Source organism: Leucoraja erinacea, chromosome 6 (assembly GCF_028641065.1).
Source record: "Leucoraja erinacea ecotype New England chromosome 6, Leri_hhj_1, whole genome shotgun sequence".
In the NCBI taxonomy this organism is placed as follows: Eukaryota; Metazoa; Chordata; class Chondrichthyes; order Rajiformes; family Rajidae; genus Leucoraja; species Leucoraja erinaceus.
The window spans coordinates 68,729,522-68,753,009 of record NC_073382.1 but is presented as its reverse complement, the minus strand read 5'-3'; the positions used below and the strand labels follow the sequence as shown (position 1 = coordinate 68,753,009).

At 43.6% G+C, this 23,488-nt stretch overlaps 1 protein-coding gene across 1 annotated transcript in view; it reads right to left on the bottom strand.

Moving 5' to 3' along the window:
- The window catches only part of LOC129698269 (piwi-like protein 4), a 45,003-nt gene extending 28,789 nt beyond the window's left edge, over positions 1-16,214 (bottom strand). Inside the window, exons 1-5 of the mRNA XM_055637305.1 lie at positions 15,820-16,214; positions 12,695-12,909; positions 7,150-7,271; positions 5,622-5,702; positions 2,604-2,801 (exon numbers count right to left, since the gene is read on the bottom strand). Coding sequence (XP_055493280.1) covers positions 2,604-2,801; positions 5,622-5,702; positions 7,150-7,271; positions 12,695-12,909; positions 15,820-15,913 — 710 coding nt within the window. The 5' untranslated portion in view covers positions 15,914-16,214. The remainder of the gene's footprint in view (positions 1-2,603; positions 2,802-5,621; positions 5,703-7,149; positions 7,272-12,694; positions 12,910-15,819) is intronic.
- Between the last annotated feature and the right edge of the window lie 7,274 nt (positions 16,215-23,488).

Here is a 23,488-nt window from a genome sequence, read left to right as displayed (position 1 = left end):
TTCGCTTTAATCCCTGCTGTCATTGTCATATTCACAATTTATACTAGGCATCGAATATTTTCTCAAATACAGACAAGCATATAAATAATTACAAATTCCAGAAAATGTTAACAAAACATCATTCCCCTTATCACTGCCAGAAGATGCCTGTTTGCCCTTTGCAGCATCAATTGGCTTAATTCTGGATGCTGCAGTGGACAAGGTTAATTCCCGGGATGGCGGGACTGTCATATGCTGAGAGAATGGAGCGGCTGGGCTTGTATACTTTGGAATTTAGAAGGATGAGAGGGAATCTTATTGAAATGTATAAGATTAAGGGTTTGGACACGTAGAAGCAGGAAACATGTTCCCGATGTTGGGGGAGTCCAGAACCAGGGGCCACAGTTTAAGAATAAGGGGTAAGCCAATTAGAATGGAGATGAGGAAACACTTTTTCACACAGAGAGTTGTGAGTGTGGAATTCTCCAACTCAGAGGGCGGTTGAGGCCAGTTCTCCGAATACTTACAATAGAGAGCGAGATAGGGCTCTTAAAGATAGCAGAATCAGGGGATATGGGGAGAAGGCAGAACGGGGTTGATTAGGCATAAACATAGACATAGAAAATAGGTGCAGGAGTAGGCCATTCGGCCCTTCGAGCCTGCACCGCCATTCGATATGATCATGGCTAATCATCCAACTCAGTGTCCCATCCCTGCCTTCTCTCCATACCCCCTGATCCCTTTAGCCACTAGGGCCACATCTAACTCCCTCTTAAATATAGCCAATGAACTGGCCTCAACTACCTTCTGCGGCAGAGAATTCCACAGATTCACCACTCTCTGTGTAAAAAATGATTTTCTCATCTCGGTCCTAAAAGACTTCCCTCTAATCCTTAAACTGTGACCCCTAGTTCTGGACTTCCCCAACATCGGGAATAATCTTCCTGTATCTAGCCTGTCCAACCCCTTAAGAATTTTGTAAGTTTCTATAAGATCCCCCCTCAATCTTCTAAATATAATGTTGCAATTAGTTTTTCAGTGGAGTTAAGTGTTACAGAGTGGAAACAGGCCCTACGGCCCTACAGAGACCGCATCAACATTAACACTATCCTACTGTGGGATAGTAAATTTTTACTCTAGGGACATTTTTTACATTTATACCAAAGCAATTAACCTGCGTCTTTGGAGCGTGGGAGGAAACAGAAGATCTCGGAGAAAACCCAACGCAGGTTCACGGGGGAACACACAAACTCCTGTAGTCAGGATTGAACCCGGGTCCCAGGCGCTGTAAGGCAGCAACTCTACCGCTGCACCACCGTGACACCGATTGGGGATGATCAGCATGATCACATTGAATGGAGGTGCTGGCTCGAAGGGCCGAATGGCCTACTCCTGCACCTATTGTCTATTGACTTCCAAGACCTGATGTTGCTGTCCTCCAGATAACATTGGGCAAGATCCCAGGCTGAGCCAGGGTATTACAGCGCTCTTATATACCCTGAAGAAGTGTCTCGACCTGAAATGTCGCCTATTCCTTCGCTCCATAGATGCTGCCTCACCCGCTGAGTTTCTCCAGCATTTTTGTCTACCTTCGATTTTTCCAACATCTGCAGTTCTCTCTTAAACAGTGCTCTTATAGTCAGTAGAAGTCACATCCGTCTGCTCCATCACTAAAGTTGCAATTAAATGAAAGGCCTGATATCAAAGAATCAACTACATAACAGTAAAAAAGATTGTGAACTATTGAACTGAAGTTGTGTGAAATTTCTGTTCCAGAGGAAACCATGCCCAGAGGCAGATTTTACAATTACTGAAAATTACAAGATTAATGTAAGATGGGGTGAACATTTTCTAAAGTTCATGTATTTTAATTGATAATACAGTATTTCATATATTTAAATTTATAGCAACATGTAAGGCAATACCAGAGGAATTGTTTGCACTCAACCGCTTGATTGGATAAATAACCAGGTCTGTAAAAGATTGTACAATATTTCTGAGCAAATGTTAGAAAATAAGCTGTTAATGATAAGGTAATTGCAAGCTAGATATTGGGCTTGGAAGTAGTACCTGACATAATAACGTCCATAAAAATGGAATGCCTTTTAGGGAAATTTTCAATGTATCAATACCAGAGAAGTGCATTATGTATAATTTATGAAATAATAACAGTAATCTTAGATATTATGAAGCATTAATTCAGTATAGCAACAGTGTTGCTTATTGAAGGTTCACAAAAATGCTGGAGAAACTCAGCGGGTGCAGCAGCATCTATGGAGCAAAGGAGATAGGCAACGTTTCAGGCTGAAACTCTTCTTCAGACTTGCTTATTGAATTTAGTTGAGAAACAGTTTGAAGATATTTGTGCAAAAGCATTTAAATTCAGCTAATATTAATTGCAATTTCAACATCTGAATTAAGAATTTGCTTTATAAGTTGCTTGTTTCTCTCTGCTAGTTTTTTTTTAAATTGGATAAAGTGTCATGTTTGTTATTGTTAGTAACATCATACCAAAATAAGATGTCCGGGGAGTTCAATGCCAAGAAGCACTGTAGACTTTTGTACCATTTGGAGTATTGTAACCTTTTAGGGTTTCTCATGTGGAACAATTGTGTCTTTGTTACCTTGTAAGAACAATGAATCCCACTAATTCCTTCATACAGGTATCAATGAAATGCTGATCACCACTTCTGTTGTATAGCCCAGTCATGAAATCCAATACAGTTTCGCTCCGTAGAATCTTATGACTTATATCAACAGACAATAATATCTTGGTCTCATATCTCAGGATTGAGGTAGCAAACCCAGGCCACAGAACTAGTCTGGAATTTAAAAATATAAAAAGTTAAAATACAAGTGTCTAGAATTTGAAAGCATCTATTGTGTTGTGCGAAACAATGGAACATTTTGCTTGAGAATGCAATGCTGGGAAATTCAGTGGTATAAAAGCTAAAGTATCTGTTACTCCAGACCACACAAAAGATATTAGTTGGGACTTGGACCATGGATGAGGGATTGTGGGGAATTGATGGTTGTGAGTGATGATGGACGATTTTAGATAAGAATGTACATCAGGGCTGATCAGGAACTAGAGAGGTCATGAACTGGATTGCTACAAAGAGTAGGGAAGAAAGATGGCTATCAGATTCAGTGGGATCGGAGAGAAAATGATTGTTGGAGCAGGTTAAAGAAATGGTGATCCACGAATGGGGCAGATAATTTTGGACGGCGAGGATGAATAGGGCAGGGCTGAATCAGCATCATATGCCTCATGGGCCCATGGGAAAATTGTTTAGATTCAATGCTTAATTGGTATTTATCCAAAGTATATTACTAGCACCAACTGTGGGAAAGCGCATTTCTTAATGCCAGTAAATCTCAGACCCGGCACAGAACTCGTAGTCCACTGGGCAGCAGAAATGATCGCCCTTATTTATACTTCACTGATCTCGAATATTGACAGACGCTCGTAAAAGCACTAGAAAAGTATCATCAATACACCAAATCCCCCAAATTCATTGGAAGGGTAAGTGAACCAACATCATTGTCCTCTACCAGGCCAACAATCCCAGCATCAAGCCCCTACACTCAGATGGATGTTGGGTAGGCAACTTCATTCGTGTGCCTGACACCATACTCTTAATACAACACATTCAATACCCAGCTTTGCCTCGAGAAGATATTAGCTCTCAGACAGAGAATGTCACAGAACAGAAAAAGAATGGATAGGGAAGAGAAAGATGGGAGAAGTTGGAGGAAGTAGGTGGAGGAAGAATAAGGGTTAAGGAAGAGTAGAAAAAATGGAGAAGGTGGAGGAGAAATAAGGGAGGAGAAGAAGAATTAGAGGTTCAGTTCCTAATTTTTCTGCTCATTTGAACCAGTGGTGGTTTTTATCTGGTGGTTTCCACCTTACACCAGTCAATTCTCCTATTTGTATGGCAGCTTGGTTTTACTGCCAACAATTTTATTGCAGGGACCACGGACTCATTTACAGTCCAATCACCGTAAAATTGTAAACACCTCCAAATTCAATCTGCTACTCAAGGAAACTTCCTGTGCAACTGCAGGATGTGAAGTATTTACCGTTTAACCTCTTCCCTTTCCAGCATCCAAGGACCCAAACAATCCTTCCAGATGAAGTAATGATATACTACTTCTCTCAATTTAGTGTAATCACAATGCACACTCCTGCACATTGGAAGACCTAATATAGATCAGGTGACTTGTCAACTAACCATCCTTGTTCAGTTCACCAAGGTGACTGGAATTTTCATCTGCCTGTCAATTTAATATTACATTTTCCAGTTTTCACTCTGATCTTTCCAACTTTAATTTGCCCTTTAGAAGCACTAACCCAAGCATGCTCGGTAATCTTAATGGGCCTGTCCCACTTAGGTAACTTTTTAGGCTGCAGGAGACTATGCAGTCGCCACATTTTCGCGGGTGTTTGCCAGGGAGTCGCCTTCATGGTCGTGAGGAACTCCGGCATTCTGGGAACTAGTCGCAGTCTCATTATGGTCACCGTGAATATTTCAACGTTGAAAAATTAACGACGAATAGAATGAAGCCGCCATGGAGACTAGCGTGAATTCGCGAGCCGTGGATGGGTTCTAATGGGTTACCAGGTGGTCAAAGGTTCTCGGAGGTTCTCATAGGTTGTAGCCGGTGCTGACCGGTGAATTTCATTGGCTCATTGGGGAAAAAAAGGTAAGCAGTAGTTTCCAGAACCAAGGATAACCGACTGGTAATATTAAATGTCCGCCAAGCTTCGCAGCCATGTATCTCTGGCTTCTTAAAAGTTGTCTCCACTCCTTCTCCCTCCTCCTTTAAAGGACTTATTGTACACTGTGCTTTAGCCGTCTTTTTACAGCGCCAACCTTCCTGTTCATCGTGGTGTGTGTCTGTTTCCCCTTGGCTTTTCACTGTGTGAGGTTTTTAGACACCGCTCCCCCCGTTTGCCCTGTGCACCGCCTGCATAACGGGCTGGGAAGTAAACTATGTGTTTTTGTGTGTGTGTTCCATTCTGACAGTCGCTATTCCAGTTGCCAGGGCGACTGCCAGCTGTCTACTGAAAAATCGCCTAAGTGGGACAGGCCATAAGGATCAGTTTACTTTAATTTTCATAGCTTAAAACAAAATCTTCATATTGATTTCTCAAAAATTAACAACAAACACTTAATTATATTTTCACAGATGTTGTTCCCGTGAAGGAATGAAACAGTTGCCAATGAATGGAATTCATTAGATCTTCTAGGTTATTGCATTTTGTCATAAATGGTTGTGCATTTGACATGTTGATTACTTACATTTCCTATCTGTAATCATTCTACTTTTTAATGCACCACAGTTATACAATCAATATTTTCATTTATTAAATATGAGATTGGGTGTTTCCTAAATATAAAAATAGCAAAATTATAGGCACATTGTTATTGGCCAATTTATAATTGTTCCCGCTAACGAAAGCAAGCAAACATAATCTGCAGGCAAATTGCACAAATCAACATTGGTAAATGTCTACAAAATATCATATTGATGACTTGTAATCAAGAAAAACTGGTTCCCCTCAGGTGCATCAACCCACAAAGTAGTTATATAATTGACTGCAAAAAATTAGTAAAGTAAATATAGAAACAGCCTACCTGTGTTGAGGAATATGAATTGGAGTTGATGGATTATAAAAGTTTCGCCCAATTGGATACAGAGACAGCATTTTTAGAACTCTAATCAAAAACAGAAGTTTGATATATAAGGTATGTATTTGTATTGACATAGAACAAAGAACTATACAGCATGGGAAGAGGCCCTTGGGCCCACAATGTCTGCATAAACCCTTGATACAAATTTAAACCAATCCCATCAATCTGCATCTGGTTTGCATCCCTCCATTCCGAACCTGTCCATGTGCCTCTCTAAATATCTCTGAAATCTTGCTGCCGTATCCGTTTCCACTGCTATTCCCACTCGAGGTGTAAAAAAAAACTTACTTCACAAAACTCCGTTAAACTTCGCCCTTCTCAGCTAAACATATGATATACGGTACTTGATATTTCCATCTTGGGACAAAGACCTACTACCACATCTATGCTTGATATAAACCCCCCCCCCCCCCCCCCATCAGTCTCAAAAAAGGTTTAGGCCTGAAACGTTGCCTATTTCCTTCGCTCCATAGATGCTGCCTCACCCGCTGAGTTTCTCCATCACTTTTGTCTACCTTCAATTAAGGCAAGATACTGGCTAAAGAAGTAATCTTAATAAATTAAATTTATATCAGGATATCTTGCCTTGGGAGAAAATGGGCAGTTTACCTGTGCCATCCCAGGCTGGAGTTTAAAATTCTGTGGATAAATATGGATCATTAATAATCCAAGGGAAAATGGTGATGAATTGCATAAAGATAGTGACAGGCATGACACAAATGCCGGAGAAACTCAGCAGGTGAGGCAGCATCTATGGAGCGAAGGAATAGGTGACGTTTCGGGTCGAGACCCTTCTTCAGATCTGGGGGGGGGGGGGGGAAGGAGTGAGAAAAGGAAAGAAAGAGGCAGAGACAGTAGGTTGTGGGAGAGCTGGGAAGGGGAGGGGATGGAGGGAGAAAGCAAGGTCTACCTGAAATTGGAGAAGTCAATGTTTATACCACTGGGGTGTAAACTACCCAAGCGAAATATGTGGTGCTGTTCCTCTAATTTGTGGTGGGATTCACTCTGGCCATGGAGGAGGCCCAGGACAGAAAGGTCGGATTCGGAATGGGAGGGGGAGTTGAAGTTCTGAGCTCCGGCATGAGGTAACTATTCACCAGAAAAACAATTAAGCAGTGTGCTCATTGAAACAATGAAGCTGATGGTCATTATATCTCCCCCTCTCTCAGCTGGAACCATCTCATTTCTCTCATTAAGCTCCTTGTCTTCAATCTTTTCAGAAATCCCCTTTCTAGTCTCTACCTCTTTCCCTTCTCTATAATTTTAAAGCATGTTTGATTTCTAACTTTCCCAGTTAGATGAAAGGTCATCAGCCTGAAATTGTAACTATTTCTTTCTCCATAGAGGCTGTCAGTGTGTTCTCAGTTTTTTTTGTTATTACTGACACCCATTTAAAACTATTTTCTAATTTTTAGCTATTGAATAACTATCCAAATTCTCAATCTAATTTACGTCATTGAGAACAACTCACTTTCTGATCGTGATATTGAAAAACTGGATGCACGTGGGAGAATCCTGTGGAAATTGGCTTGTCAGAGTAATGGTTATATTCACTGCCTGGCCATTTTTCATTATGCTTGTCACTTCCATTATCTTAAAAAAATGTAAAAAGAACTGTTAGATATGAAAAGGTCGACTTAATTTTTTTAAATTGTTAGTTCCTGTCTTTGTGCATTTTGAGTGGTCTAGGAATTCCAAATCTCTATGAATTCCAAGTCTTTACAGGCATTAACACTTGCCCAATGTACATCATTTTGCGGTTACAGAGTGGGTAGTTCATAGTGCCACACAGAATGTTACATAAGGGGACCATGAACTCGTTCTGCATTGGATCTTGCAAACCTGCATTTATGCTAGCGACGGCTACTTTTCATATTTTGTCTTGTTGAATAATTCCAAAGAAATGTTGTAACTGATGCAACACAAATCTACTTCTCTCAGATACCAGCTGTGAAGAAGTATTTCCTTTGGACTGCAGTATGCCTTGGAGATCTCAGAGAACTGAGAAGATTTGAGAAATGAAAAGACTAAGGTAGATGGAAGCTACGCAGGAAGGGGCCATGTCTGTAGATGAATGCTGTTCAGCCACTAACCACATGTTGCTAGCTTTACTAACCACCCCATCACCAGAGCAAAAACAGCACTCCCCTCCTCCTGCAGTAAGCCAGATTCTGCACGAGGTCCCAACGGCTGACAGCTTCCAATGCTGTGCTTGTACAACAGTGATTAAAGTTGTGTTTGATCTAATGATCTATTGTCATCAGTCTCACATCATTTACATGGTGTAGAAGTGGGATGCGAACTGTTTACCGGTTTTTATTTGTTTACTGAGTTTTTATTTCTCACCATCATGTCCTCGTGCAGAAAGCCCGACCCTCTAATCTTTGATGCTGGTATCAGCGAACGCTGGGCCACCTTTGAAATAGACTACCGGCACTTCATCAATGTTGCACACCGAACTGACTCCGATGCTGTAAAGGCCTCCCTCCTATTCAATCTTGCTGGGCCAGAAGCACTACGCCGCTCCAGAACCTTCAGATATGCCCCTGCGGTTCTTGATGACAACGACCAGGTAATAACTCCAGCGGAGTCTCCCGACGATTATAATTTGTTACTGCGTAAATTTAGCCAGATATGCAATCTCCCATCCAACCATATCCTGGACCGGGCCAAGTTTTTCTCTCGACGACAGCTCCCTGGAGAGGGAGCTGACACGTTTATAGCAGATTTATTGTATCTTGCTCAGCGGTGTAGATTTCAGCAGCTACCTGCTGAGGAGCTGACGGATCAATTAACTCGAGACATTTTGGTAAATGGAATAAGTGATCTCAAGCTCAGATCTGAGTTTTTAAGGAAGGTTGACCTCACGTTGGATGAAGTGGTGCACGAGTGTCGCACCGCAGAATTTGTTGATCCCTCTGACCCCCGGGAGAACAAAACTATACATCAGACAGACCTCGTTAGACAGAGGGACTACTCGGATAACAGACGTCCCATGAACCAGGTCTCCTCCGACAGGAGACGCCCCACGACCCCTGTCAGCCAAGCGTCCCGCAACGACCCTCATAGGAGGTGTCCAAATTGCAACATGGAAGACAGGCTCTTGCCCTGCTATGGGAAAAGCCTGCAACTATTGCCGAAAAATTAACCATTTTGCCTCTGTGTGTCGTTCAGCCGCTCGGTCCCGTGGGAACAGGCCTGCTCTCAACTTTCTACTGCAGGGTAATAACAGCTCACGGCCCCTTTCCGACCTCTCCCCCGGGCTCAGCCCAATTAATTCGCAAGAGGACTCTGTTGTTTATACTATCACCATGCAATTGTGCAGCACTCTGACCCTGCTGTCACTATCTCTGTGAATGGATTTCAATTTATTGCCCGTCTCGATACCGGCGCGAAAGTAAATACAATGTCTGTTTTTTTGAGAAGATTAGAGCTAACGAGAAGCCCATCAAGAACAGTTCCACTCTCCATGCATTTGGCGGTGAAGTTCTCACTCCCCTGGGGAAAACTACTTTGAAATGTGACCTAGCCAAACCCAGCAAAGCTCTAACGTTCTATATACTAAATTTTAATTCTGTGACCCTCCTTGGAAACCAGGCCTGCCAAGATCTCGGCCTGATTGCTTTCAACAAAACGGTTCACAGGCTGCGCACCTCCTGGGATCCACTCCCTGATCTCTTCCACGCCATCCCAGGCAGGCTACCTGTCACCTATAAGATTGTCACAGACCCCAATGCAACTGCCGTTGTTCGACCACCACACCGCCAGTCCATCGCGCTGACAGACAAGGTACACTCCAAGCTCAAGAACATGGTCGCTGCTGGCATAATAGCAGCAGTCAGCGATTCAACCGACTGGATCTCCACCATGATCGCGACCGAGAAGAAGAATAATGGTGACATTCGCATATGCATCAACCCTAAGGACCTAAACTCTGCCATTAAGCGCCCCCACCACCCCATGAAGACAGTGGAGGATGTAGCGGCAAGAATTGGAATGGCCACCCTATTTTCAGTTCTGGATGCAAAGAACTCCTTTTGGCAGATACCGCTAGACAAAAAGTCGTCAGACCTCACTACGTCCTCCACCCAGTTCGGTAGATACAAGTTCCTCAGAATGCCATTTGGTATCAACTCCGCTAGCGAAGTCTTTCAGAGAATGATGGAGCAGTTGTTTGCATCAACCTTGTGCCATCATTGTTGATGACATCCTTGTGTACGGGAAAGACGTGGCAGAGCACGACCGCAACCTCAAACTCGTTCTGGAGCATGCACGAAAAGTCAATCTCAAGCTCAATCCAGACAAGTGTAAGCCCAGGGTCCCAGAGGTCACATATCACGGACACGTATTCACCTCTGGCGGCCTCAAACCAGATCCTCAAAAGACTGACGCCATCACCGAGATGCCAGCCCCCACTGATGTGAAAGCCTTGCAGCTCTTCCTGGGTCTGGCGAACTACCTCTGCAAATTCATCCCGAACCTGTGAGATGAGCTCTCCACTACGACAGCTTACGAAGAAAGATACCACATGGATGTGGCTCCAGCAGTACCAGGCGGCCTTCGATGTGCTCAAGTCCAAGATGAGCAGTGCGCCGACCCAGGCCTTCTTTGACCTTGATTGTCCGGTGACGATCACCTGTGATGCCTCAAAATTTGGACTTGGCGCAGCCTGTCTACAACCGTCCTCTGATGGCACCTTACAGCCCGTATCGTATGCATCTCGCACCATGACTGAAACGGAGCAACACTACGCGCAGATCGAGAAGGAACTGTTGGCTGTCGTGTTTGCCTGCACCAAGTTCCGCGACTTCCTCTATGGGAACACTTCCACGGTAGAGACGGATCATCAACCCCTGGTAACGATCCTTAATAAGCCCATTCATGCCGCTCCCGCTCGCCTTCCACGCATGATGCTGCAATTGCAGGGTTACGACTTCACGATTACTTACAAGAAGGGCAAAGGCATGCACCTTGCCGATGCCCTCTCTCGCGCCCCACGGGCTTCCTGCGAACAACACCCACACGAGCGAGAAAGCTTCACGGTCCTCGGTGTCGACTTCGTCTACAGCAGACAGCTACGCACCCTGGCTACACACACTGCTGCTGATGGAACACTTCAAGTCCTATCGTCCGTTATCAAGACAGGGTGGCTTGACAAGATATCCAACACGCCCATAGCGGTGCAGCCGTTCTTCCTCGTCCGTGACGAACTGGTTGTGCAAGACGGTGTCGTCGTCAAGGGCCACAAAGTGGTGGTGCCCTCGTCGCTAAGAGACGAGTACTTCACGGAGGCACACAGCGGACACCCCGGAGCTGACGCCACGCTAGCGCGTGCCCGCGATCTCTTTTACTGGCCGGGGATGGCGAAATACATCCAGGATCGCGTAGCCTCATGCCCCGCCTGCAACAGCCTCGCGCCTCATCAGCAGCGACAACCGCTCCTACAACAACCCCCGCCAGCACTGCCCTGGACGTCGCTGGCGGCAGACATCTTCGAGTGGTGCGGCAAACACTATCTCGTTCTCGTCGACTCTTTCTCCAATTGGTTCGAGATCGACCAGCTGCACTCCCTCACGTCCGAGTCTGTCATACGGAAGATGAAACGACAATGCTCTGCCTATGGGACTCCGGTAAGCCTGCAAACCGACAATGGCCCTCAGTTCAGCAGCCACACGTTCAAGCTTTTTGCTGATCGATGGAACTTTCAGCACATCACAAGCAGTCCAGAGTATCCACAGAGCAACGGACTCGCTGAACGCGCCGTCAGAAGCGCAAAGCATTTGATGGAGCGTGCACGTATTTCACATTCGGACATTTACCTGGACCTGCTGAACCTTCGGAACATTGCCCGGGATGGTGCCCTGGGCTCACCGGCTCAACGCTTGATGTCTCGCTTGACAAGATCTCCGATTCCCATTGCACAACGACAGCTGATCCCCCGAGTGCTCAAACCCGCTAACGTCCAGAGTCGCCTCCAGGAGAAGAAAGACATACAGAAGCGGTCCCATGACCGTTCTAGCAAAGCGCTCCAGCCTCTACTGCCTGGGCAGGTTGTCCGCCTTCGCACCACGACTGGTCACTCCCGCTTGGTCACTGAGATAAACTCGGCTGATGAGCCACGGTCGTACATTGTTGAATGTGATGGAGCTGTTTACCACAGAAGCAGACAACATCTTCTTGCTGTGAGAGAGCCACAACCGTCACCCACTGGTCCATATGCTCCTCCGCTCCAGTTCCAGTCGCCATCTCCTGCGTCCTCCCCTCGCGCCCGCATGCCTCCCACCCCTCCACGGCTCACGTTTACTACTAACAACGGGGCCTCGCTTGTAAACTCTTCTCCTTTCGGTCTCCACAGACGGGTTCGGTGACGTCCTCGCCTCCTGGTCTTCGCTCTCCTTTTCTCGATGAGGGGGGGGGGAGGGTTTAGTTCGCACGCGCTCAGGCCGTGTGAGTCGACCCCCAAACAGATATGGGGAATACGTTTAACATGTGCATGCCACCCCATGTTTGGCGAGTGCGTTTCATTTTAAAAGGGGAAGGATGTAGATTTATGCTGTTCAGCCACTAACCACATGTTGCTAACTTTACTAACTCCACCCCATCACCAGAGCTATAACAGCACTCCCCTCCTCCTGCAGTCAGCCAGATGCTGCACGAGGTCCCAACAGCTGACAGCTTCCAATGCTGTGCTTGTACAACAGTGATTAAAGTTGTGTTTGATCTAATGATCTATTGTCATCAGTCTCACATCATTTACACCATAGCGTTCAGTGTCATTTTCTGAACTGGGGGGGGGGGGGGGGGGAGGAGGGGGGGTGGGGGGGGGGGGGGGGTGTGGGGGGGGGGGGGGGGGGGGGGGAGGGGGGGAGGATCCCAACAACTGATCAGGAAATTTAATGAAACATGTTAAAATAGGTTTATTTTTTTGTGTCATTTTGAAACTAAATCTAATTCATAACATTTCACTATGTTAAAAGTTCAATATTTGTGAGCAGGATCAAACATGTGCTTTTTACCTGGTTTTGTAGTTTATTTGGAAGGAAAAGTATAGTTCCATCAAATCCCCTGATCTTTCCTAACAGATCACAATGGCTAAAGAGTAGTGCCATCCGTAAGCGTTTTGATTCAATGTCAGGCAAGAAAGTCACATGATACTGGTACATGAACCACTTTGGAGGAGATCTGAAGGCAAAAAGATTTGTGATGATCTTCACTGGAATCCCACTGGAACCTGCAAATGTCCAAACATCAAATAATTATCAGTATTTTTAATTTTGGTCATAGCGCGGGAAGAGTTATACACCTCGAGAACAGTTCTTCAACCCAATTGCCGTTACCAAACAACATGTCCATCCGAGCTTGTCCCAGTGGCCTGCATTTGATCTATATCTCTCTAAACCTTTCCTATCCACGCACCTGTCCAAACTTCTTTTGAACATTGTTGCATCTGGCAGCTCGAACAATGTACCCACCCATCCTTTGCGTGAAAACGTTTCTCACCATCTTCAACATTTGCTTCTAGTTTTAGATTCTCCAACCCTGGGGGAAAAACATTGAATATCTACCCTATCTAAGCCACTCATGATATTATAAATCTCTCTCGGATCACCCTTCAGCCTCCTTTACGCCAAACAGTCCCAGCCCATTCAGTATTTCATTATAACTCAAGCCCTCCAGTACTAACAACATGCTTGAGAATCTTTTCCACCCCTCGCCAGCTTCATCATATCCTTCCTGCAGCATAGGGACCTAAACTTCAGACAGCAATACAAGTGCAGTTGTACTCATGCCATGCACAGCTGTAACAGGACTTCCCAACTCATGTACATAATGGTACACAAAAAAGCTGGAGAAACTCAGCGGGTGCAGCAGCATCTATGGAGCGAAGGAAATAGGCAACGTTTCGGGCCGAAACCCTTCTTCAGACTGATCGGAGGCGGGGGTGGGTGGGGACAAGCAAAGAAAAAGGAGGAGGAGCCCGAAGGCTGGGGGATGGGAGGAGACAGCAGGGGGACTGAGGAAGGGGAGGAGACAGCAAGGACTAACAAAATTGGGAGAATTCGATGTTCATGCCACCAGGATGCAGACTCCCCAAACGGAATATGAGGTGCTGTTCCTCCAATTTCCAGTGCTGCTCGCTGTGGCCATGGAGGAGACCCAGGACAGAGAGGTCGGAGACGGAGTGGGAGGGGGAGTTGAAGTGCTGAGCCACTGGGAGGTCAGCTTGGTTATTGCGGACCGAGCGGAGGCATTCGGCGAAACGATCGCCCAACCTCCGCTTGGTCTCACCGATATAGATCTGCTGACATCTAGAGAAGCGGACGCAATAGATGAGGTTGGAAGAGATGCAGGTAAACCTCTGTCACACCTAGAACGATTGCTTGGGTCCTTGAACGGAGTCGAGGGGGGAGGTAAAGGGACAAGTGTTGCATCTCTTGCGGTTGCAAGGGAAAGTTCTCGGGGAGGGGGTGGTACGAGAGGGAAGGGAAGAATTGACAAGGGAGTTATGGAGGGAGCGGTCTTTGCAGAAGGCAGATATGTACATAATGCCCTGACTGACGCTGCCATATTCCTCCTTCACCAACATGTCGGCATTGCTGGAGATCCAGGATGAGCTTGCCAATTAGAATAAAAATTGGCTTTGTGGCCAATGGTGATCACCCTACACACTAATACTAAGCTGGTGTAACTCAGCGGGTCAGACAGCATCTCTGGAGAAAAAGAATAGATGATGTTTCGGGTCAGGACCCTTCTTCAGACATCTTCAGACATTCTGAAGAACGGTCTCGAGCCAAATCATTGATTATTCTTTTTCTCCAGACATGCTGACTGACCCGCTGAGTTACTCCAGATTTTTGTGTCAATCTACAAACTTGTACATCTTTGGAATGTGGGAGGAAACCTAAGCTCCCAGAGAAAACCCATGTGGTCAGAGGGAGAATGTATAAACGCCATATAGACAGTATCCGTTGTCAGGATCGAACCCGGGTCTCTGGCGCTGTAAGGCAGCAACTCTACATTTGCGCCACTGTGCAGTAATGTAGAGAAACTAGCCTCCTATTAAGTCGGCTGAAGTTGATGAAACCCGCAGATTTTTATACAGAATGGATTGAAGTGTTGTCTGAGACAGGTCATGTTAAATATAAATTACAGTAATACTCTCCTTCTCAACCTGACATTAGCTTTTTGACAAAATATGTGATTAGCCATAGCCTTCCCTTAATTGTTAGAAGAGGTTTCATGAATCTTAAACTGATAAAACTTTGAAACAGGCCCTTTGCATCTGTCTAAGTCCGCACCAACTATCATACATCATTTATAATAATCCAACACTAATCATGTTCTATATTCCCTAGATTCCCACAAATTCTCCAGAGATTCTACCACTCACCTGCATTTGAGCAATTTACAATGGCTAAATCATGTACCAATCTGCACAACCTTGGGATGAGCAAGGAATCTGGAGCAATTAGGGAAACTTATGTGGCCACACAATGAACAAACGTCACGCAGCCAGGTGTCATGAGGTCAGGATTATACCTGGGTCACTGAAGCTGTGCAGCAGATGTTTTACAAGCCAGTGTCTTACTTACCGTACCAATTTAAAAGTCACATTTAGCATCCGCAAATTGAGTTGTAGTGTGATGTAGTGACATATATCTTTCCCACAAAAAGCAAAGTGCTGAAGGAACTCAGCAGGGCAGGTAGTATCTGTGGATGGAAATGGGCAGAAAATGCTTTTGGACAGAATCGTCTTTACACCCGATGGAGTAGAGAGTGGAAAGCTGCGAGAGAGATAATGGGAAGCTTTCTGCTGCTCCCTCGCCTGCTGAGTTCCTCCAGCACTTGGTATTATTACTCAGAATTCCTAATATGCAGTCTCTTGTGCCTCCCTATATCTTTCCAAGCTCTTTTCAGCTTATGACCATCAGGCATTTGCAAGATTACATTTGGAGAAGGAAGTATCATATTTTAAATTTAGACCCTTCAGTATCTATATATACACATAAAATACACCAAAACTCTAAATTAAATTGTATCACAAAGGAACTTTTTGCAGTAAATAATTTTCACAAGAATATATTAACAATTTCAAAAGCAGAAAAAATTTAAAATAATTTCTGCCAAACAATTATTTTACCTGATTTAGAATCCTTCACGTGTTCTATCGCTTTTCTCGTATTTACACCATAATCAAAGAAATTGCGCCTCTTGGAGCGCCCTCTCTCCATCATTATTTGCTGCTCAAAACCAGCAGACACTGCTAAGCAAGAAAATGATTGCAAGACTGATTATACAAGTCTCTAGTAAAGTTTCATTATTGATAGTAAACTTTTGGAAAACATGACCCCTCATGTTTGAATCATACTCTTAATCAATATTGGAATAAGAAAAGTAAACAAACATCCTCCGAACAAGTTTTATACTTACGCAGCACTGAGATCACTCGCATCTTGTAACTGAGGTATTTTTGTTATATGCAGTGACAGAATGTGGCCAATTAAACAAGTGAAGGCAAAATATTCAAAGGAAATGCACTAAGTGTCCCACCTCTCCACACAGGTTCCAATACATTAAAAAAAAAGTGGCAATTATGTATGTTTGTATTAGGGACCGCTTTCCATTTATTTATTTATTTAATAGCATCTTACATAATAAATATTGGTATTGGTATTTGTTTATTATTGTTATGTTTACCAACATATAGTGAAAAGCTTTTGTTTGCATGCTGTCCAGTCAAACAAAATCATACTATACATGAGTACAATCAAGCCATACACAAGTACAACAGGTAGAGAGAAAAGAAAAATACCAAGGCAGAATATGTGTTACAGCAGGATTAGACCATCCAGTCCCTTAACACGAGGTCAAGATGAACTCAGAAAATAAACAGATGCTTTAGTTAAAGTTTTAATAGACTTTTTCTAAATTAGCCATACGAATTCACAACTAATTGAAACCTGTTGAACTAATTATTTTATCTTGAGCACTATATATATGTTTAGTGACTTTTTATTTTAACTGAAACAAAGAGCCTGGGCAACATAGAGCGATCTTACTTTTAAACCCTAACCTCAAAAAGAACTGAAAAAGCACCCTGTATGTATGTATATATCCTTGGTGTATGCCCTATGGTTTCTCCTCCATCAGAAGAACATGTTGGGTGGAAAATAAATCACCAAATTGCCTAAAGAAAACCTCTACCTCACTAGTTAAAAAAATCTTGGGATTTTTGAGACGTAAAGCTGCAATGTTCATTACTCACTCATGATGAGCAGCCCTAAAATCAGAGGATAAAATTAATATGTCTACAAATTTTCAGCACATCTGATAGCCAGATTGACATAATATAAAGCCACTTCTAGAAACAGTATGCTATGTGCATGTGTTTTGTCAACAACTGTGTTTAATGCAAGCCATTACCTACATTTTGCATTTGAATTGAGAAAAAAATAAAACTAGGTGTAAATCCTTACGACAAATTCATTAGAAAAAAAAAATGTTTTGAACCAGGCTATCAAGTCAGACAGGCATGCAGTAAATATGTTTTAATGAAATTCAATTGTCCACAATGAAAAGCAATGCTATGAACAATAGAACTCACATTTTCAATGTTCCCCAATAATTCATAATGTAACTTCAAAGACAAGTACTGAAACAATTATCCTATGCAAAATGAAATCACCAACATTTAAACACTCGCAAAACACTGTTAAGTATCTTAAAGATTCAAAACATTTTCTTTGTTCAAAATTGTAAATGTTATCATATAAACGGTGATTGTATTACATGACCTATTTGGGTGAAATGTTTGGTGAATTATGCTCCCATTCATCTAATCCGAGTACAAAAACACAAACAGTAAAGGAATGTGCTGGAAATTTAAAACTACCCCACTGTAGGGAAACAAGGAAGAGTGATGGGTGATTACAACTCCACGGGCTTGAAAAGCAAAACAAGGCAGATACCCAAAATCTGAACCAGAAAATACTGCAAACACTCATCAGACCACGTCAGGTCACGATAAACAGTTTACATATAACATTTTAGGTTCAAGGTCCTTTATTAGAACTGGAAAGCATTAGATTTACATCACAAAACGAATGGGTGGAGATTTTAAGTGGGGGAAAGGTAATTTCAGTGATAAAATGAAGCCAGCGTAGCCATGGAGATGAGATCGTTTTCAAGAATTACAGCAAGATCATGAACTGTTGGGCAAGTGCGCTGAGGAAGAGCTCTTGGAGTTCAATTCATGCGTGTGATGTTGCATTCTGGGAAGTCAACCCAAGGCAGAGTATTTTCACGGAGAGAGTTGTGAACCTGTGGAATTCACTGCCACCGAAGGCAGTGGAGGCCAATTCACAGAATGTTTTCAAGAGAGAGTTAGATTTAGCTCTTAGGGCTACGGGAATCAAGGGATATGGGGAAAAGCCAGAACGGGGTACTAATTTTGGATGATCACTCATGATCATATTGAATGCTGGCTCGAAGAGCCAAATGGTCTACTCCTGCACCTATTTTCTATGTTAAAGTGAGAGGGGAAAGATTTAGTAGGAACCTGAGGGTAAACTTCTTCATTCAAATGGTGGTGGGTATATGTGTCTTTTTACAATACTGGAGAGATTTTGAGGAACAAGATTATCTTTCAGTTTTTTACACCGTTACACTGTTCTTAACAAAAATCTACCCATCATGTGAAACCTTATAAATAACAGATGTAAATTAGATAACTTCAAGACCGAAAGTCAAAAACTTTTTTCATGACAGACAAAAACTTCATAGTTTTACCACCAATTTGGACACCTAAAATGTGACATTAAAAACGCTGCCACATTTAGTCATGAATATTTAATTCATAAATAAACTTCATAGGGCCCCTCATACATATACGTTTTGATAATGATCTAGGGAAATATCTTCATCAATACCAGGAGAAAAATACAGTAACATAAAGGTAATACAGTACAGTAAAGATCCCGTAACGGTTGTTGTGCTTGATGTCTATTGTCATAATGACCGTTATCGGGCGAGTTCATTATTTTTTCTTATTTTCCAATTTAATGTATCAAAAACATCATGGTGTCAAAAACGCAATGACCGTTTACGATATATAATTTCAGACTTTCTAAAATCAATTAAAAAAAATGATTGGACATCAATTGGTCATCAAAACTATGAAACTGGGCCAATCTTTAATTTGGCAACATACTGTCTCGTGTTTACCTTTCGTATGGACCAAGTCACTAACTTTATTCCTTCGTGTCAACTTCGGGAAGCTCCACAACGCCCATTAAGGAGACATTTTACTGACAAAAAAATCATCCCAAATCAATCGATCTGACGAATCATCGGCCATCGATAGCTCAAATCCGTAAGGTAATGTACCGTTTGGATCACATTGGTGAAAATGCTTGGTTCTCGCTAATAATGTAACGTTCGTTTTCAGGGACACCAAACATTTTAGTGTCCGCCGCAACGTACATTTGTGTGTATGATGTTTAACGCGTTTTGCGGTGTCCACTCACATGGATACAGTAATCTACTACATGATCAAGTGAATGAAGTACAAACAGTGTTTGCAATTTTATTGTTCCAAGTGGTATTCATAAACATAGAAAGGAATAAGAAATACGTACACTTAACACTGTGCCAACCAGGTCACTGGTGGACACCACGCGATAACCGTTACATAAAATGTATTTGTGTATTCTGATGCCATTTTCGGAAACTTGCCATCAATGTGCTATCTTTTCTTATATTTCTTTATGATAGTATGTTAGTCATGAACTCAATAAAGTGCTTGTCAACTTTTTGGAAGGAATTTGAAATTTGACCCCTTTTGTCACATTTTTGTGTGCAGTATTGTAAAAAGACACGTATGGAATGAGGTGCCAGCAGAAATAGTTGAGGCACAAGAATAACAACATTTAAAATACATTTGGACAGGTACATGGATAGGAGATGTTTAGAGGGATATGGGCAAAATGCAGGCAAATTGGACTAGCTTGGAACATCTTGGTCAATAGGCAATAGACAATAGATGCAGGAGTAGGACATTTGGCCCTTCGAGCCAGCACCGCCATTCAATGTGATCATGGCTGATCATCCCCAATCAGTACCCCGTTCCTGCCTTCTCCCCATATCCCCTGACTCTGCTATTTTTAAGAGCCCAATCTAGCTCTTTCTTGAAAGCATCCAGAGAACCTGCCTCCACCGCCCTCCGAGGCAGAGAATTCCACAGACTCACCACTCTCCGTGAGAAAAAGTGTTTCCTCGTCTCCGCTCTAAATGGCTTACTCCTTATTCTTAAACTGTGGCCCCTGGTTCTGAACTCCCCCAACATCGGGAACCTGTTTCCTGCCTCTAGTGTGTCCAAGCCCTTAACAATGAGATCCCCTCTCATACTTCTAAACTCCAGAGTGTACAAACCCATTCTCTCAGCATATGACAGTCCCGCCATCCCGGGAATTAACCTCAATAGCAAGAATGTCCTTCCTCAAATTAGGGGACCAAAACTGCACACAATACTCCAGGTGTGGTTTCACTAGGGCTCTGTACAACTGCAGAAGGACCTCTTTGCTCCTATATTAGATTCCTCTTGTTATAAAGGCCAACATGCCATTCACTTTCTTCACTGCCTGCTGTACCTGCATGCTTACTTTCTTAGACTGATGTACAAAGACCCCCAGATCTCGTTGTACTTCCCCTTTTCCGAACATGACGCCATTTAGATAGTAATCTGCCTTCCTGTTTTTGCTACCAAAGTGGATAACTTCACATTTATCCGCATTAAACTTCATCTGCCATGCATCTGCCGACTCCCCCAACCTGTCCCAGTCACCCAGCATTCAAGTCAAGTCAAGTCAAGTTTATTTGTCATATACACATACGAGATGTGCAGTGAAATGAAAGTGGCAATGCTCGCGGACTTTTGTGCAAAAGACAAACAACCAAACAAACTATAAACACAATCATAACACACATATTCTTTTACATAATAAATAATGGAAGGAAAAACGTTCAGTAGAGTTAGTCCCTGGTGAGATAGGCGTTTACAGTCCGAATGGCCTCTGGGAAGAAACTCCTTCTCAACCTCTCCATTCTCACCGCATGGCAACGGAGACGTTTGCCTGACCGTAGCAGCTGGAACAGTCCGTTGCAGGGGTGGAAGAGGTCTCTCATGATATTGTTGGCTCTGGAGTTGCACCTCCTGATGTATAGTTCCTGCAAGGGGGCAAGTGAAGTTCCCATAGTGCGTTCAGCCGAACGCACTACTCTCTGCAGAGCCTTCTTGTCCTTGGCAGAGCAATTCCAAAACCAGATGGTAATGTTCCTGGACAAGATGCTTTCCACTGCCGCTGCATAGAAGCACTGGAGGATCCTCGGAGACACTCTGAATTTCCTCAATTGCCTGAGGTGGTAAAGGCGCTGCCTTGCCTTACGAGTGCTGAGGCATGTGATGCCCATGTCATATCCTCGGAGATGTGGACTCCCATTTATTTAAAACAGTTCACCCTATCCACAGGATCCCCATTTATCCTCAATGGAGTGTACGCCCTCGGATGATGTGACCTCCTAAAGTCTATGATCAGCTCCTTCGTTTTTTTGATGTTCAAGAGGAGGCTGTTATCCTGGCACCAGAGTGCTAGACCAGCCACCTCCTCCCGGTAGGCCTTCTCGTCGTTGTCTGAGATCAGGCCCACCACCAGTGTCATCAGCAAACTTAATTATTGAGTTGGAGCTGAACCTAGCCGCACAGTCATGTGTGTACAGGGAATACAATAGGGGGCTGAGGACGCAACCCTGGGGCGATCCTGTGCTCAGGGTGAGGGACTTCGATGTATTCCCTCCCATCTTGACTACCTGGGGCCTGGCAGTGAGAAAGTCCAGGACCCAGGCACACAGGGAGGTGTTGAGCCCCAATTCCATTAGCTTCCCGGCCAGTCTGGTGGGGACTATCGTGTTGAAGGCTGAACTGTAGTCTATGAACAGCATCCTCACGTAGCCCCCCTTCTGGCTGTCCAGATGGGAGAGAGCGATGTGCAAGACCTGGGAGACCGCATCGTCCGTGGATCTGTTCTGACGGTATGCGAACTGTCCATGTTCCGAGGGAGGAAGGCGCAGATGTGTTTCTTCACCAGCCTCTCAAAGCATTCTCATAGCATCCTCCTCACAGTTCATTGCCACCCGGCTTTGTGTCATCTGCAAATTTGCTAATGTTACTTTGAATCCCTTCATCCAAATCATTGATGTATATTGTAAATAGCTGCGGCCTCAGCACCGAACCTTGCGGTACCCCACTAGTCACTGCCTGCCATTCTGAAAGGGACCCATTAATCCCTACTCTTTGTTTCCTGTCTGCCAACCACTTCTCTATCCATGTCAGCACTCTACCCCCAATACCATGTGCCCTAATTTTGCCCACTAATCTCCTATGTGGGACCTGATCAAATGTTTTCTGAAAGTCCAGGTACACTACATCCACAGGCTCTCCCTTGTCCAATTTCCTAGTTACATCTTCAAAAAATTCCAGAAGATTAGTCAAGCATGATTTCCCCTTCGTAAATCCATGCTGACTCGGACCGATCCTGTTACTGCTATCCAAATGTGCGGCCATCTCATCTTTTATAATTGACCTCAGCATCTTCCCCACCACCAATGTCAGGCTAACTGGTCTATAATTCCCCGTTTTCTCTCTCCTGACTTTCTTAAAAGGTGGGATAACATTGGCTACCCTCCAATCCACAAGAACTGATCCTGAGTCTATAGAACATTGGAAAATGATCACCAATGCATCCACGATTTCTAGAGCCACTTCGACCAGGACGAGTGGGATGAAGAGTGTGCTTCCATGCTGTATGACTATGAAGGCAAGATCACCAGGAGGATATAAACATAGGTAGTTAGATAACAGTGGCTTATTTGTTTGAGAATGCCTAAGTATGAAACCATTGCCTTTTACAATCAACGAGTACTATTATACTATGTCTAATTTAAATGAAAGGCTATCCAGCCCCCAAGTTGGTTGCAAAGAATTGTCTACTTATAATAACCTCAAAAATGTGTGGTTGCACATAATTATTCCCCTCGTTAATTAATTGCTGTTTTAAGATACCATATTCACCAATTGGCAAATTAATTTTAGTTTTTTTTTTAAAAAGCGTAATTTAATATTAAACAAATATTGAAATTTGATGTTGCCAGCGTCTTTAATGAGTTATGCTAGAGTTTTCAACTTGGTTTAGTATAAAAATAAATCAGAAAATTGAAACACCATTTCCTTCAAAATCCTGACGCGATTGGCATGGAAAAAAATATTTCTTCTCTCACTGTTCCACATTTTGCAATAAATAAAAACCTCGCTGGCAGATCTATGTGAATTAATGTTATTCACAGCACTTCAGATTTCTTGCAGGAGTATTTTGATTAAACCCTAAAAAGGACGATGAAGTTCGGCTTCGTGTGATTGTGACGCACACGGACCAGCGTCCCCGCACTGTCGCCCGTTCATACCATCTTTAAACCATTAAAAAGGACATTTATTCATCATTAACAACGGTTCAACAACTGCCTACTTATTGCGGGACTAGCCTTCGCTTAACTAAGGTACAGCCCACAGAAACACTCGCCTCTCTGGCACAGCAGCGCCGCATTAAAGTCTCTGAGCTGCCTTCAACCTCACCTTGTCTCCTCATCTAGAGGCACCGCCCCTTGCAGTAAGCCAGTGTGTACGTATGTGCTGGGATAGTGCAGGCAGCTACACTCAGCCACTTCCTGAGTAACACAGGGCTGGATAAAAATAAGGACAG